At 37.1% G+C, this 16,565-nt stretch overlaps 1 protein-coding gene across 1 annotated transcript in view; it reads right to left on the reverse strand.

Moving 5' to 3' along the window:
* Nucleotides 1–16,565, reverse strand: part of ARIH1 (ariadne RBR E3 ubiquitin protein ligase 1) — a 116,369-nt gene that overhangs the window by 36,613 nt on the left and 63,191 nt on the right. Inside the window, exon 3 of the mRNA XM_006866515.1 lies at nt 7,712–7,856. Within this exon, the coding sequence (XP_006866577.1) occupies nt 7,712–7,856 (145 nt within the window). The remainder of the gene's footprint in view (nt 1–7,711; nt 7,857–16,565) is intronic.

Genomic DNA, 16,565 nt, shown 5'->3' on the forward strand with positions numbered 1-16,565 from the left:
CATACTTCGTACATTCCATGTTCCAATTTTCAATGGATGTTTACAGCTGTTTCTCTTCATTTTAAGTTGTTGCCCATCAGCAAATGCAGGTTCTGTGTGCAAAGATTTAGAGAAACGTAAAACCTTTACACACTGCCAGTGGGTATGTAAAGTGGTGCAGCCACTTTGGAAATAGTCCCACAGTTTCTCAAAAGGTTAAAAATAGAGCTACCATATGAGCCTGTATAGCATTTCCAAAGAGCAGCTGATGGGTTTGAACCATTAACCTGTGGTTAGTAGTTCAGTGCTTATCCTACAACATACCACACCACACCAAGACTATATACAGAATATTACTCAGCAATAAAAAGAAAATCAAGTATTGATAAATACTACAACATTGGATAAACCTTAAAAATACGTTAAGTGAAATAAATTAATCACAAAACACCACATATTGTATTTGTTGTTGTTGTATGTGCCATGGAGTTGGTTCCGACATATTGTATGGTTCCATTTATATAAAAGGTTCAGGAGAGGTAATGTATAGACACAAAGTATATTAGCGGTTGTTGACATATGGGGGCTTGGAAAATGGGGAGTGATTGTTAAAACAAGTATGGCACTTTTGGGATCATGAAAATGGTCTAAAATTAAAGTGGATATATTTCACAATTCTATAAAATACATTCAAAACTATTTTAAAAGGTAGAATTGCATGGTATATGAATTATGTCTCAATTAAGCTGTTACAAAAATTTAACAAAAACACAGTTGTTGTCTAGAGAGAAAATATAACTGTACAGTAAACTTATAAAGATTTGTTCAGCGGAGAATAGTAGCAAAATTTTGTTCTAACCTTAGATTATTGTTGTTGTTAAATGTTGTCGAGTTGGTTCAGACCCATAATAATCCTGTATAGTTTCTGAGGAGCAACTGGTGAGCTTGAACCACCAACCTTGCAGTTCAAATCAACTTTGTAGTCCAGCGCATTAACCCACAGCGCCACACAGACTCCATAGATTACTTACATGAACTGAAATTCTATTAACTTGAGGGTTGGCTTAATGATACTATAATTGCATCATAGAATAACAAGCAAATAATATTAGAGTGATATAAAGGAAATACTTTAAATGATATTAGACAGTCTGGACAATTTTTTTATATATGTACACACATATACATATTTTAAAAAAATCAAATAATGGTTATCACTATTTTAGTTTAAGAACATGTTATAGAAATTATTTCAATTAAAGCAGGAAATAGGCCAATGTATTCAGTAAGAGTTTATATAGAAAAATAGTGTTTCATGTTCCTCCCTTGTCCTCTACCCAGAAGAAATCATTATTTTCCAAATACTTGCATAACCTCCCAAAGTGTTCTAATGGGCACACAAACCATATAAGCGTACTTTAAAAATAAATTTAATAGATTCTGATGTGTTTCTACACTTGTACATACAGGTTCGCCTCTTTTAAAAGTTTGTATGAAGGTACCACAAGTTATTTAAACACTGCACTTTTTTTATGGGGAGAGGGGGTTTGAAAATATTCACAAGAAAGCACACACCCACATTCAGTAATTTTTACAGTGGCAATGATTATCTATTTCCTATTATTTCACCGTTCTTACTGTGTAAGTCTCATCTGTGCTTTAGACTTACTACTGCCATTTTGATCTCCTGAGGTTATAATTCTTTAAAAGGGTTCACTGCTTAGGAAAACTTTGAGCTTAACTGTTGTTTAAAGATAATCTGATGGGATAGTTTTAGCTCAAGGTTTAAAAGTTGTTTCCAGGCAAAATGTTCCTGAGTTCCTCTAGTGCCAATGTATTCAGTAAGTTCAGTTTCTACTCAGAATCTGAAGTTCTGTTAAACAGTCCAACATTAACACACATTTAAAATGCTGTTCCTACAATGCTACTGCATTGACACTACACACACACACACACATGTATGCATATATAGACACACACATATATGAATATATATATCTTGGAATCCTGTGTGGCGCTGTGTGTTAATGTGCCAGATTGCAAAGCCGTTTGAACTGCAAGGTTGGCGGTTCAAGCTCACCAGCTGCTCCTTGGAAATCCTACACAGGGTTGCTATGGGTCAGATTCGACTCGACGGCACTTTAACAACAACAACATGTATCTTAGAATAGTTTTAAAAGTGAAATATGCCTAACAGCAGCTAAAGATTACCAGCATTTTATACTGTGCAAGAGTAATCGGTTTTTCAAGCCCACGACAACACAGCATTATTAAACAACTCCTTGATATAGGCCAATCAAACAGGTGGAAAATGACACATTAGCTTTGATTTTAATTTCTTTTATTACGAGTGAAACCAACATTTGTAAAAATATTTTAAGGTCTGCATAGTTCTTTTCCTGAATACCTTCTTGACATATTACGCTCATTTTTTCATGTGCCCAACTCTCTTGCTTTGGGTTTGAACATACTAGCGATTGTAAAGATGGCATAGGGTTAATTGGGCAACATCTTATTTTGTTGTACCCAAGGTCATCATTGTTGGTGTTAAGTACACCTGCACAGGGTTTCCAAGGCTGTAAATCTTTACGGGAGCAGAACGCCTCATCTTTCTCCAGCAGAATCACTGGTAGTTTTGAACTGCCAACCTTCAGGTTAGCAGCCCGATTCATAACCACTACGCTACCAGAGCTCCTTAAGGTCATCGTTAGTCAGCATCAACTTAACAGCAGCTATCAATCCCTTTCGCTATGATTTATGGCTTCTGATTGAATTTTGGAATCGTAGTGTAGCACTGTGACTTAATGCACTGGACTGCAATGTTGGTATGAGCCACTAGGCTGGTGGTTCAAACTTATCAGCCACTTCTTGGAATGCCTAAAAAGAGGGTCACTATGAGTTGGAACTGACTTAACAGCACTTAACAACAATAACATATATATTTTTAAGTTGTGCTTTGAGGGGCATCTCCTGTCATGTTTTCTTCTAATTTAGGCTTTTCCAGTTAGGCTTCTCTCTTAGGTTTTTGTTATCTATTTTACATAGGTGTTTATCCCATCTGAAATTAATTTTGATATATTACATAGGAATATAAGTTTTCATCCAAGATAGTTCCCCAGTTGTTCCTACATCTTTTATTTAGTAATTATTTAGTAAAAACCTGATGTGAAATGCCTCTTATGTCCTACTCTAAGCTTTCATATTTATTTGACTCTCTTCTGTTCTATTTTTTACCCATTCATTTATCTGGGTAGATTTAGCCTTGGTTCTCTTACTTATAAAATGGAACAGGGCAAAGATGTGTTGGAGCTGGAACACAGGTTTTCAAACTGTGTTCCCAAGAGTACCAAGATTCCACAGAGGTGCCATGTATGCATGTGTGAACCACCCTAATAACCTTCAATTCTGCCTTTATCTTTTTCACATTTTGGATTTAGTTCAAAATAATTTTGGAAGAAAAAGCTGAAAACCACTGGACAAGATGACCTCTTGTGATTTTAGGTCATCATGGAGGCACTGTAGGATAAGCACTAAACTGCCAACCAAAAGGTCAGCAGTTCAAATCCACCAGCTGATCAGCTGATCCATGGGGGGGAGGGAATGAGGTTTCCTGTACCCTTAAAAAAGATTTATGGTCTCAAAAATCCTATAAAGGGTCACTATGAATCCAATCTCACTTAATGGCAGGTGTTTTTTGGTTTATCTCCCAGATTAAGTAATTTTATCTTACCCAGTGTGGTAGAGTCAATTGCTACTCATAGCTACTACCCCCTGTAAGACAGAACAGAATTGCCCCATAAGAATTTCAAATTTGTAAATCTTTATGAAAGTAGTTTGCCACATGATTCTCCTGCAAATAGTTAGTAGGTTCAAGTTGCCAACTTCTCAGTTAACAGTAGAATGCTAACAACTGTGCCACCACAAATTAATGCGATACTGTAGCCCAAGCAACTTTGCCTATTAAACTGATAGGTTATCACAACTGTATCTAAAGCGACCTCAGTTCAAAACACTGTTCTTATCGCTCTTAAAAACCATAAACTGTTCACACTGGAGATTATTTAGAAATCTTTATTCAGAAGTTGCTCATTGGTTAAGAAGCCACAAGTCACAACAGATAAGACATTAAGAAAAAAAAAATCTATGCATTGGACTTCCTGCAAGATGGTGGACTGGATAGACACACTGCACGGACCTTCCACAACAAAGATTTGAGAGTCAGCTTGCCAGCTGCTCTACAACAGAAAGATGAGGCTTTCTGCTCTCACAAAGATTTACAAGCCCTGCCCTGGGTGAGCTACAGCCCTGGGTGAACTAAGACCCGATGAAACTATCACGGCCCAGAAGCAGCCCCATATCCAAGCAAAAGAAGAATTATGAAGCATATTCAAAACTTCACACCTCAAGATAGAGACTTGATCCCAGTGAAGGGTTTAGGATTAGACATGGGAAGGGTATGTGCCACTGTTAACTTTGAAATTGTGAATTGTATAATTATTCAATCAAACACACAAGAAATAAACAGTCTATGATGGTTATTGGGGGGATTATTCACGGGCAAGAGGGCACACATGTTGACAAAGCAGACAATATGCAATAAGAGGGAGGTTAACAGAGGAAAGATGAAGGTAGCAGGAGACACAGGGAGGAATGTAATAGTTAACAGTTAAATCCTGTTAACTGTTGGTACATGGAGGGGACTGCAAACATGCAATGACGCAAAAGTACATGATTTGTTCAATATAAAACTGATAATCTGCTCTGTAAGCCTTCACTCAATTCACAATAAAAAGTTTTTTTAAAAAAAAATTCCATGCATAGAATGTGCTCGTTAGTTGTTTAAATTATATATTCCTGAGTGTTTATGAATACATCCTCCCCACCCCACCACCCAGAGAACCCAGAGGGAATGGAAGTGAATGATGATGCATGGTGGGGATTATAATCATTGCAATGAAACGAGGTGTAAAGTCGATGTTCTCCCATGTAAACAATCATTCAGTTCACAATTTAAAAAAATAAAAAAATCCATGCATATACAAAAAGAGCTCAAAATCTCAGGAAAACTATTTTTAAGGGATAGTGTACCCAAGCAAAAGGAGCTCTGGTAGCGTAGTGGTTACGAATTGGGCTGCGAACCTTAAGGTCAGCAGTTCGAAACTACCAGCCGCTCCGCGGGAGAAAGATGAGGCTTTCTACTCCCGTAAAGATTTACACCCTCGGAAACCCTGTACAGGGTCGCTATGGGTCGGAATCGACTCGACGGCACTTAACAACAACAAGTGTACCCAAGCTGGAATCATGGTGTGGTGCTATGGGTTAATTTGCTGCACTGTAAAGTCATTCTGAACTGCAAGGTTGGCAGTTCAAGCTCACCAGCTGCTCCTTGGAAACCCTATACAGGGTCACTATGGATTGGAACCTACTCGACAGTACTTAACAATCACCACCCAAGCTACCAAAAGCATTTTATTTAAATCCAGTTTCATGTGGCAATGCACATATACATCTAAAACTAGTTTCTAGAAAAATAAATGAATTGGAGAAACATCTAGAACAGCGCCAAGTGTTGAATGAATGAACGGTAAGTTCTCCGCTACCAATTACAAATGCAAGGCAAAATTTATACTCCAAATCTCTAGTCATGATTTTCAACCCTAACTTGTTGAGACTACTAAACAATACTGTAAGTACTCAGAAAGTTACAGGGTTATTTGTAAGCAGTTAGCTTCAGTAGCCAAATTATAGTTAAGAATTAAATGAAGGAAAAGTAGTAAGAAATAAGGAAACCCTGTATAACTTAGGAGAAATTATTGGCATCTTTATATTACCTCACAGAAATATTTATATACTGAAAGCACTATACAAGGGGACTTCATGCAGTTGGTAGGAATATTCTGTATCTTTTAATACCATTTTTTCCACTAACATTTTAAAATCCCCGTGTATAATTGTCAACTGGCAAAGAGAAATTATTAAAGAAAAATAATGTAAGAGTGAAAATATGAGTTTAATAGTACTGTTTCATTATGTTTTTAAATGCTCAAGTTAGGTTGTGATTTAGAGTTTACTTCCTCAAACAAGCCTTCTCTGTCAGCTCCTCCGCACCAAATTAAGTTGAGGTTCCTTTGTATTATAGCCTCATAGCTCTGCACTCCTTTAGAGTACCTATCCCATTAAATCCGAAATACAGTGTTGGCTTCTTAGGCTGGAAGAGGTTTGAAAGGATATCTTCTTATTCAACTTAGTCAATTGACAGCTGAAAGAAACTGATGTCCAATGAGATTTTAAGTTTTAAAATAACTTACTTACTGAAAGCCAATCATTTAATGCTAGTTACAGTGATCAGAATTTAGGTATTCAGAAATTCAGTTCAGCATTTTACCTTCTAAATTACTTTAACTCATCAATGTTTTTCCTGTTCTACAGAGTACATAATTCCTTTTCAAAAAAACACACCTTCCTTATCTCTCTTCTATGCACTTGTACATGTGAACAAATTAGCACCCTTTCTTCAAATGGGTCTCTTAAGATACACAAATATAAAACTCTAAGATAAACAATGAAAAACCTTCAAAATATTTAAATATGTACATATATACTGGTGGCCAAAGACTGTCTATAGTAAGAAGGACCTCCTTAACTTTTAAAGCAGAGAATATAAACGCAGTAACTGCAATAACTGCACAGAACTAAGTCACCAGTTGTTGTTAAGAGCTGTTGAGTCAGTTCTGACTCATAGTGAGTGACCTGGTATAGGGTTTCTGAGGAGCAGCTGGTGGGATTGAACTACTAACCTTGCTTATCCTACAGCACCACACCAGGACAAATTACTTTTTATGTACCTTGAAACACCTTAGAGGGTGAATTTAAGTAACTAAACACCTTTATATCACAAATATAATTTTCCCATGGTTAATAATAAAATAGGTCTTCATAGGGAAATTTCATTTAATTGAGCCTAAGGTTTCTCAAAAATTAATCATCTTCATTCAATAAAATGTGAAAGATACTTTCACTATTGTTGTTAGGTCCCATCAAGTCATTTCTGAGTCAAAGCAAATCCATGCACAATAGAACAAAATACTGGCTGGTCCTGCACCCGCTTCACAATCCTTACTCTATCTGAGTCCACTGTGGCTGTCATTGTGCCAATCCATCTCATTATTACATGGCAGTTACTGAGGAAGTAGACCAAATTGCATTGTCCTATTTTCTGCTCCAACTCTGCCCACATTTTAAAATGACCAATAGAATGGATTTGTGTATGTAAAATTCTTTTCTTATAAAGAATCTTGGACGTGCCTTTGTGAAATCGTATTAAAAGTGTTTTGTAATTGTGTTTTGCATAAACGGGGGGGACGGGGGGGGGGGGGGGGGGGGACACGGGACCCCACAAAAAACAACGTAAGTTTCACATCTATTTTAATCTGGACAAAATTCAACTCTACTCACTGCCTAGGTATTACATAATTCTTTCCAAGGGGAAAAAACACACTTGGGGAAGATTTAGGTATATAATGACAAATTAGATAAGTTTCTGTATTTAAAAAACAAGAAGGGGATTCAAGCTTTTATCCTTTCTCTTCCTTTCCTTAGCCACAATACCCTGAGATAAGGTTACTGCTTAACTACAATCCCAGGCCCCCCAAATTTTCCTTTGTTCTAAATAATGAAAGTTGATTCACCTTTTAAAATAGTCAGTGCTAGCCTTAAACTACCAGATACTCACCGAGTTAGGGTAGTTCAAGTAGCAGATCTGACAAGGCATATCCTGTGCTGATGACCTTGTATTCATCTGGCGTGTTCGAGACTTTTTACTTGGATTAATTACATGACACTCAGCAAAGAGCTTCTCCAGGTTTCCATCAAAGTACCTGCATTATTTAAACAGAAAGGATGAGAGCCCAGCAATAGCACACTTGTAGAGCTCTCAAAAAACCTGATTTTCTAAGGGGAACAGCAACTAACTAAATTAAAATAAACCAAGATCATAATTTCTTTTGCTCAGAGGAAAGCATATCTAAGTGTAAGTGTATGAAGTTTGATTTTTGTGGTTATTTGAATTTTTTTTTGGCCATTGTTTTAAAACAAGAGTCCTATAGGAAATCAGTATTATATATAACAGTACTTCAATTAAAACTCAGAAACAAAAAATGTACTCTCTCTAGCGGTAGTTATGAAGAGTAATGGTATTTTTAAGAGATTATGCTTTATTTTATAAGCGAATCAATTTTATTAATAATTGTATTTCAATCAATCAAAATATATTGGCTAAGAATGCTTCCTTAGCAATATATCAATTAAGGCATATTCACAAATCACTTTAAAAAATGAACTTATTACACCCCATTCTACACAATAGGTATGCTTTTTAGAAATTCTTTAAAAATGAAATGATTTTCATTTACTGGTAGAGGGAGAACAAAACAATAAAAACTATCTTAAAACATTTAATAAATCATCTATATAGTTTCATCTATTACCAAAAAAGAAACAGAAAACAAAACACCCAAGCACACTGCTGCATTCACTCCAACTCATAGCAACCCTATGGTTAGAGCAGAACTGTCCCATAGGGTTTCTGAGGCTGTAAATCCTTCCAAAAGCAGACTGTTTCTTTTTTTTCCCCTCAGAGAAAATGGTAGGTTCACATCCCTGACCTTTTCATTAGCAGCCCACCCAACGTTTAATCCAACATGCCACTAAGACGCCTTATAAAGCTACAGCTTTACATAGAGTATTTATCCAAATACATAGTTCAAGATCTAAGATGCCACATACGATCAACAGAATTCTAACTATACCACAAACTTCCTAACAGCAGATAAAATGCTTACCATTAATTCAGATTAGGCATGGTCCCTGACCTCTTGAAATATCTTAAAATTACAAAGGGAAAAATCAACAGATATAAACACTTACAATCTGAGTCAATATAACCAGCAAAATCTAGTCAATTAAGTTTTAGCTTGTAAACCTCAGCTTTCAATAACTATTTTAATTATATACAAACATCATTTTTAAAGTAAAAAAAAAAAAAAATCAATGCTCAAAGATACAAATACTTTTAATGATGTTATTTAGTATTTGTGCCGTTGTACTTGTTTTCCAGAAAATTACTCAAATGAGAACAAAATACTCTATGACTAAAAAATAGATGAATCTACTTTCACGTTAGTATATTTCAATATAATCAAATTATCATCAACCAAAATGCAAAATGTCACTACATTATACAAGGGGAATCCATGATATAAAATATAAACTAAAAGCTACCCCTAACAATTCAGCTATTCAGAGTATACCTAGAGCAGTAAACAAAATGCTTTCCACAAATAGTATATCTAAGGAGCTCTGGTAGAGTAGTGGTTATGAGTTAGGCTGCTAACCTCAAGGTCAACAGTTCGAAACAATCAGTTGTTCTGTGGGAGAAAGATGAGCCTTTCTGCTCTCGTAAAGATTTACAGCGTCGGAAACCCTATGCAGGGTCGCTATGAGTTGGAACAGACTCCACAGCAAACCATCATCACACATAGTATCTGAGAAAACATAAGTTGCTACCAAATTTTATCTCAAAACAGAAAGCATAAGAAACTAACAAATAATAATTATCAGTTGTTCTGATAAAAATATTCATGCTCATAAAAAGGCAAAAGCTTTTGTCATGCAAAATGTGACTATATAGAATAATCCCTAATATTTGAGTACATTCTAGCAGCATGCATGTAGAGCCACACAGCTGTATATAATTTAATATAAAAACATGTTCCAGTTTTATAATTTACTTTCCTCACTAGGAAATAGGGAATGACCTTTGTCAATGAAAACAGATCTACATTTGTGGAGTAAGAGGGTTTTTACATGGTATTTCACTGTAGGTATGTATCATAATTTACTTAACCAAACTTACGTTGCTGTTAAGCACCATCAAATTGGTTCCAATTCACAGCGACATTGTGTAGGGTTACTGAAGCTGTAACTCTTTATTAGAGTAAACAGCTTCTTTCTCCCACAGAGCAGCTGGTGGGTTTGAACTGCCAACCTTGCAGTTAGCAGTCAAGTGCTTATCTTACAGCGCCACCAATGCTCTTAACCAAACTTACACTGAAGGACCTTTGTTGTTAGTGTGTCAAGTTGGTACCAACTCAATGATCAACTTTGTAGGGTTTCTGAGGAACGGCTGATGGGTTTGAACCATCAACCTTGAAGTTATGTATCCTATAGCACCAAACAAGGACATTTAGGTGGTCCATAATTAGACAATCCTAAATTAAAATATTCACATTTCTCCTGTTGACCTGAAGATGAGAAAGAGAAGAGAAAGGGCGGGTTGGTCCTAAGTGTAGTGAGACCTGGAGACTCCTGAGCCCAAGGACATAACCACAGAGGACTAGAGCTGAGAGTGAAGCATCCAGCTGATATAAAGTGAAGGAAGATGCACAAGAACACCCAAACTTGTAGGTGGTAACCATGCGACCTAGCTTTGATGGCTTGATGATCAGAGGAAGACAAAAAAATTTTTTTTTGATTAAGGAAACAAGTGTATATTGCTACAATTTGATGAACTTATGATTCAATTCTGTTAGCGTAGTGGTTACGAATTGGGCTATGAACCGCAAGGCTAGCAGTTCGAAACTACCAGCTGTTCCACGGGAGAAAGATGAGGCTTTCTGCTCCCGTAAAGATTACAGCTTCAGAAACCCTGTACAGGGTCTCTATGAGTCAGAACCGACTCCACGGCACATAACAACAATAACAAATGATTCAATAGTGAGTAACTGTTATCATGATTAATTGTGATGCTCACAACTGCACAGGTAGATGTTTTATAACAAAAAGGGGGGAGCAGTTCATCTTAGTCCAGGAACAGAAGACCCTAGGACCTTCAAGGGAGAAGAGCATGAATGGAATGTGGAACCCTATCCAGAGAAGCAGCGACACTAGAGACGGAGGCAGAGATGATGACATGGAGAGAGAGCGAGCAGCTGTGGACTCTAGACTCATGGAACAGAGACAGGCTATTTGCTGGCAGCCAGGAGGCAGGCTTGCAGAATGTGCCTGTTTCAGTTAAACCAGTTGTTTAACTGATTATATATTCCAGAGTGTTTTTGTACATTCCAAAAAAATACAAAACCAGAGGGAATAGAAGCAAATACTTGTGAATGATTATGCATGGAGGGGATTGTAACCATTGCCATTTGCCATGAAATGAAATAGGATGAGTGTAAAACTGATATTCTCCCATGTAAACCATCACTCAATTCACAATAAAAACTTAAAAAACAACAACAAAACCCATGTTCACATATCAAGAAATATTTCCTCAGAGTAGGATCCCAGTATGTTTACAAGAAGCATGAACAATATACTTGTTGCTATTTACTGCTAAAATACCTCACCCACCCAAATGATTCACATTACCAACAAATATCCTGAGTTTGGTATTTTTTGCCACCAAATGGTTAATAATCTTAAAACTTCTTGGTCCACTTTAAAATATGGAACATTTTGCTACCTGGATGTTTCACGTCTTTAAAAAAAATATGCTTTCTCTGATATCTCCCCACCCCAAAATTAGGTAAGGTTCCCTTGTATTATATGGTGGTGGTGGTGGTGGTGATGTGCTGTGGAGTTGGTTCTGACTCATAGCCAGCCACCAAGTACAGGGTTTCGTAGGCTGTAAATCTTTATGAGAGCAGAAAGCATATCTTTCTCTAGGGGAGCAGCTGGTAGATTTGAACTGCTGACCTTTCAGTTAGTAACTCAGTTCAAAATTCACTACACTACCAGAGCCTCCTAGTTCTGGTGTACAGCTGTGTGTGAGCACTGGACTGTTAACCGTAAGGTCAGCGGTTCAAACTAACCAGTTGCTCCCTGGAAACCCTACACAAGGTTGCTCTTAGTTGGAACCAACTTGACAACACTTATCAACAACAAAGTTGTGTCAAAACCATGCTCTGTTCCTCAGAAGAAAGATGAGGCAGTCTGCTTCCATAAAGGTTTATAACTGTGGAAACTCTGTGGGGGCGCAGTCCTGCTCTGGAATCAGCTTGACAGCAGAGAGCTTGTTTGCTTGCTTGTTTTTTAAAGAACTGGGTACTCCTTCATAGTATTTATCACATTAAAACAAAAAATCAGTTTCTGGTGACTGACTCATGGGGATCCTATCTATGTCAGAGTACAACTTGGCACGCTAAGGGTTTTCCAATGGTGAATGTTTCATACAGAGATTGTCAGACCTTTCTTACAATGTCCGTCTGGATATGTCAAACTCCACTGGATAGGATTTAGTCAATGGCAGATTTTTCAAAAATAGATTATCAAGCCTTTCTTCTGCGGTGTCTCTGGGTAGATGTCAAACTAACCTTTGGTTAATATTCTGTTATCACCCAAGGACTCTACTCATCACATTACTAACTCTGAAATCACTGCTTATTTTGGCTTTTCTGAAGGAATATAAACTTAATGAGAAACATTTTTTTTGTTCCAGTTCTAGTGTTCAGAAGCATCTTTAAAATTTCTTGTTCAAAGAGTAATTAATTAACTCTCTCATTTAACATTCTCTTTATCATGTATCAATTTTCCATATTCACTTAAGTTTATTTTTTGGAATTTTTGTTCTATTCTACTGCTTTAATTGATCTTGTAGTTTTCAATACATTTTCAATGTTTGGTAAGGATCCTTTTACTACTCTTATATAATTCTCTTGGTTACTCTTCCACATCCAGTTTTTCAAGGTAAAATCATTTTGATAAAGTAAAAAAACAAAAAAGAGGATTTGAAAAAACAGGTGTGGCTGGAGGGTTTGAACAGCTGAACTTGTAGCAGTCTAGTGCTTAATCTATAGTGCCACACCATGACTCCGTGATCTATTATGTTGCTGTTGTTAAGTGCTGTTGAGTTGGTTCTGACTCACAGTGACTCTGTGAAGAGCGGCTGGTGACTTTGGACTGCTGACCTTGTGCTTCTCCTATAGCACCACCAAATAAACTTTAAAATACAGAATGAGGAGTTAAAAATTCACTCGTATTCTCAAGCATAGCAGGCCTGTTGCTGCTGGTGTACAATGTACCATGCAGCTGGAAACTTTTTGCCTCTTTTAAAAAAGTAAATTTAAGTTCTACTTAGTACAAGAATTAAAAAAAGCTGCCAATTTAACTCATTCAAAACTTAAATTATCTTCCATTAAAAAAATTGTTTTAGGTAAAGTTTACATAGCAAATTAGGTTTCCTTTAACAATTTTTAGGCAAACTGTTCCAAGCTTTCGGTTCTGATTTTTACATTGCATCAACATTCTCATTTTTCCATTCTGTTTGTTCTGTGTTGATGGATCTAGTTTCCCTTCCCTTCTCACCTTTGCTTTTTGATAAATGTTGACCACTTGGTCTCAAATAGCTCATTGTTTACGGGAGCATATTGCATCTCAATGTCAAGAAAACAAAAATCCTGACCACTGGACCAATAAACATTCTTATCAATGGAGAAAAGATTGAAGTTGTCAAGGAACTTCATTCTTCTTGGATCAACTATCAACATTTGCGGAAGCAGCAGTTAACAGAATCAGATGACGTATTGCACTAGGCAAAAATGCTGCACAGAACTTTTTAAAGTGTTGAAGAGCAGAGATGTCAGCTTGAGGACTAAGGTGTGCCTGACCCAAGTCATGGTATTTTCAAAAACCTCATATGGATGCGAAAGCTGGACAGTGACCTCGGTAACCTTATACAGGGTCACTATGGGTCAAGAATTGACTCCACGGCACTTAACAACAACAAAGCAAGGCACCATCTAAGTTCTTTTGGTCTCACGTTATAAGTAGCTGTGGTGGTGTGTGCTATTAGTCCCATGGATTCGTTTCTTTGTTGAGTCTTTGACTTCCTTCATTCTCTTGCTTCAAGCAAGTGCTGTTAAATGCCATCAAGTTGGTTTCGACTGATAACAACCTTGTATAAGGTTTCTGAGGAGCAACTGGTGATTTGAACCACTAACCTTGACATTACCCGTCCAATGCTTTTCCTATGGTGCCACACTATTATTGCTGTTGCTAGTGCCGTGAAGGCAGTTCCAACTCATCATGCTATACAGGATTTCCAAGGAGCCGCTGGTGGGTTTGAACTGACACCATGCAGTCCAGTGCTTATCCTACAGCACCACACCATGAGACCAATAATTGTTATCTTAGATGACTGCTTGCTTTTAAGATACCAGACTACTTATCAAACTAGGATATAGAACATCTCTGAACTGTTTATATATATATATCAAATGACTGTTTCCCGAAACCATGGTCCTAAACCTTTCAATCCTATAAACCAATCACACAGCTGCCTGAATGTCTAGAATGCCTCCATAACTCAGTTCGCTATGTGATTTGTTACAGGTATGGTTACATTTGCAGCACATGCAAATATGCTTATGACAACCCTATACATGCATGTGCATTTGCTCGCAAAAGCCTTTCTATACATAAACAAGGGTAAATCAAGAAGTACTGTTACAAAAATCACAGAAACTTTTAGTAAACAAAGGTATCAGAATGTGAAACGATTTTTCATGACATCTCCATCTAGTCCTATACACTTCTTAAGGCAGTGTTTCCATCTCTCTACCCCCTCTCTGAGTCCTGGTGTGACCACTGTAGGTCGGCAGTTCAAGCCCACCAGCTGTTCTCAGAAACCCTGTGTAAGGTCACTACGAGTCAGAACCAACTTGATGGCACACAACAAACACCACCACCCCTTCTCCAAAGAATTCTGTGCTCTATACCATGTCAAAATGGCAATTTTGGCATCTTCAATGGACTCAAACCATGTTCCTTTGAAATATTCTTTGTTTTGGGAACAAAAAGTCAGAAGAGGGCAAGAACAGGACTATAGTGAACCGGGTTAAGTTTTCCCGAAATTCTTCCATGATAATCCTTGCTATTCTTGAAGAATGAGCTGGTACATTGTTATGATAGAAAAAATTCCTCACCAATGTAGTTTTCAGTTTTCTTAAGACATCTTCATAATAAGCTCCTGTGATTATACTGTGTCCTTCTAGAAAGTCTATTAAGATTACCCTTCTGAATTCCCCAAAAACAGATTGCCATAACCTTCTGAACTGATCTCTCTGCCTTGAATTTAAAGGGCCTAGAAGGTGGTGTACGATAAGCAATGGATTACTAACCACAAGGTCGGTTGTTCAAACCTACCACTCCTTCCTTGTAAACCTTATACAGGATCACTGTGAGTCAAAACTAATTTGACAGCATTTAACAACAACAATCAGATTCCCACAGAAGACAGTGCTGTGATTGGACCTTGCTCTTCAGATCTTATTTGGTAAATCTAAGAACCATCCCTGGATCCTGGTTATGTTTCAGTCCACAAAATCATCTTCATTAGCTTGGATAGTGCTTAAAAGACTGGTGGAAGCTGATCTTCAGATAAGATTTTTAGCATTCACCCAAACCAGTTTGCTGAAGAAGCCAAGATGTTCAGTTCAGTTGAAAATGCCAAACCTTCAGCAGCTATTGTATCGACAGTATTTCTACAATAGTCTTTCATCAATTTCTGGACTTTAGCCATATTTTTTTTCATTTATTGAGGTTGACAGTCTTTGGTCTCATCTTTAAGGACTTCTCTACCGTCCTTCAAATGTTTGATCTATGTAAATATTGTTGTTTTGTGTGGGGTGGCATTCCTGTAAGCTTGATGCAAAGCTTCAATGATTTAGGAATATGTCCACTTGAATTTTGTTAAATATTTAATCATTAGTCTTGACCTCAAAATGGTTTTTTTTCCATGACACAAAAAGTATCCCTTTTTTGTATGTTTGTTTGAAACGTGACAGACCACAAGGGTCAGTGGTTCAAACTCACCAGGCAATCCTTGGAAACCCTATATAGGGTCACTGCGAGTTAACAACAATGAGAGTAAGACAAATGTATTAACTGGAGGCCTTATCTGCCAACTATCCACTAATGGCAGAGACATATTTAAACACATTTTGTTTGGAACAAGCTCATGCATGTATGAACTGAAACCCTAGTAAGAATATTTTTGACTGATTCTCATATTTAAAGTCCTCAGGTTCTAACTCATATGAACCTCTAAACCAAACAAGTATGTTTCAAACCTAGTATGCTAAAACTAAAACTAAGCAATGAAAACCTGAGACAGTACATAATTAAGTGCCATTTTATATAGTTCATTGAACAACTAGATGTAGGAATTGTGTTTGTTAGTGGTGATGTTAATTGCTTTAAGGAAAGAAATGATATAAGATAAACATCAAGTTTGTAAGAGGTAGGAAAAGAATGCTAGGGAAGCATGTTGCTCTTTGTTGTTCATCGACATCAAGTTGGTTCAGACACACAGTGACTCTGTTTAGGGTTTCAAGGCTTTAAATCTTCTCGGGAACAGAAAGCCTCATCTTTCTCCCATAGAATGACTGGGGGGCGCAAGTCACGGACCTTGTGGCTCATAGTCCAGTGCTTATCATATGAAGTCCCAGAGAAGCATTATTGTTGTTGTTAGGTGCTGTTGAGTCAGTTCCGACTCACAGCAGCCCTGTATAGGGTTTCCAAGGATCTGATCT

The sequence above is a fragment of the Chrysochloris asiatica genome, unplaced genomic scaffold, assembly GCF_000296735.1.
Source record: "Chrysochloris asiatica unplaced genomic scaffold, ChrAsi1.0 scaffold00092, whole genome shotgun sequence".
NCBI lineage: Eukaryota > Metazoa > Chordata > Mammalia > Afrosoricida > Chrysochloridae > Chrysochloris > Chrysochloris asiatica.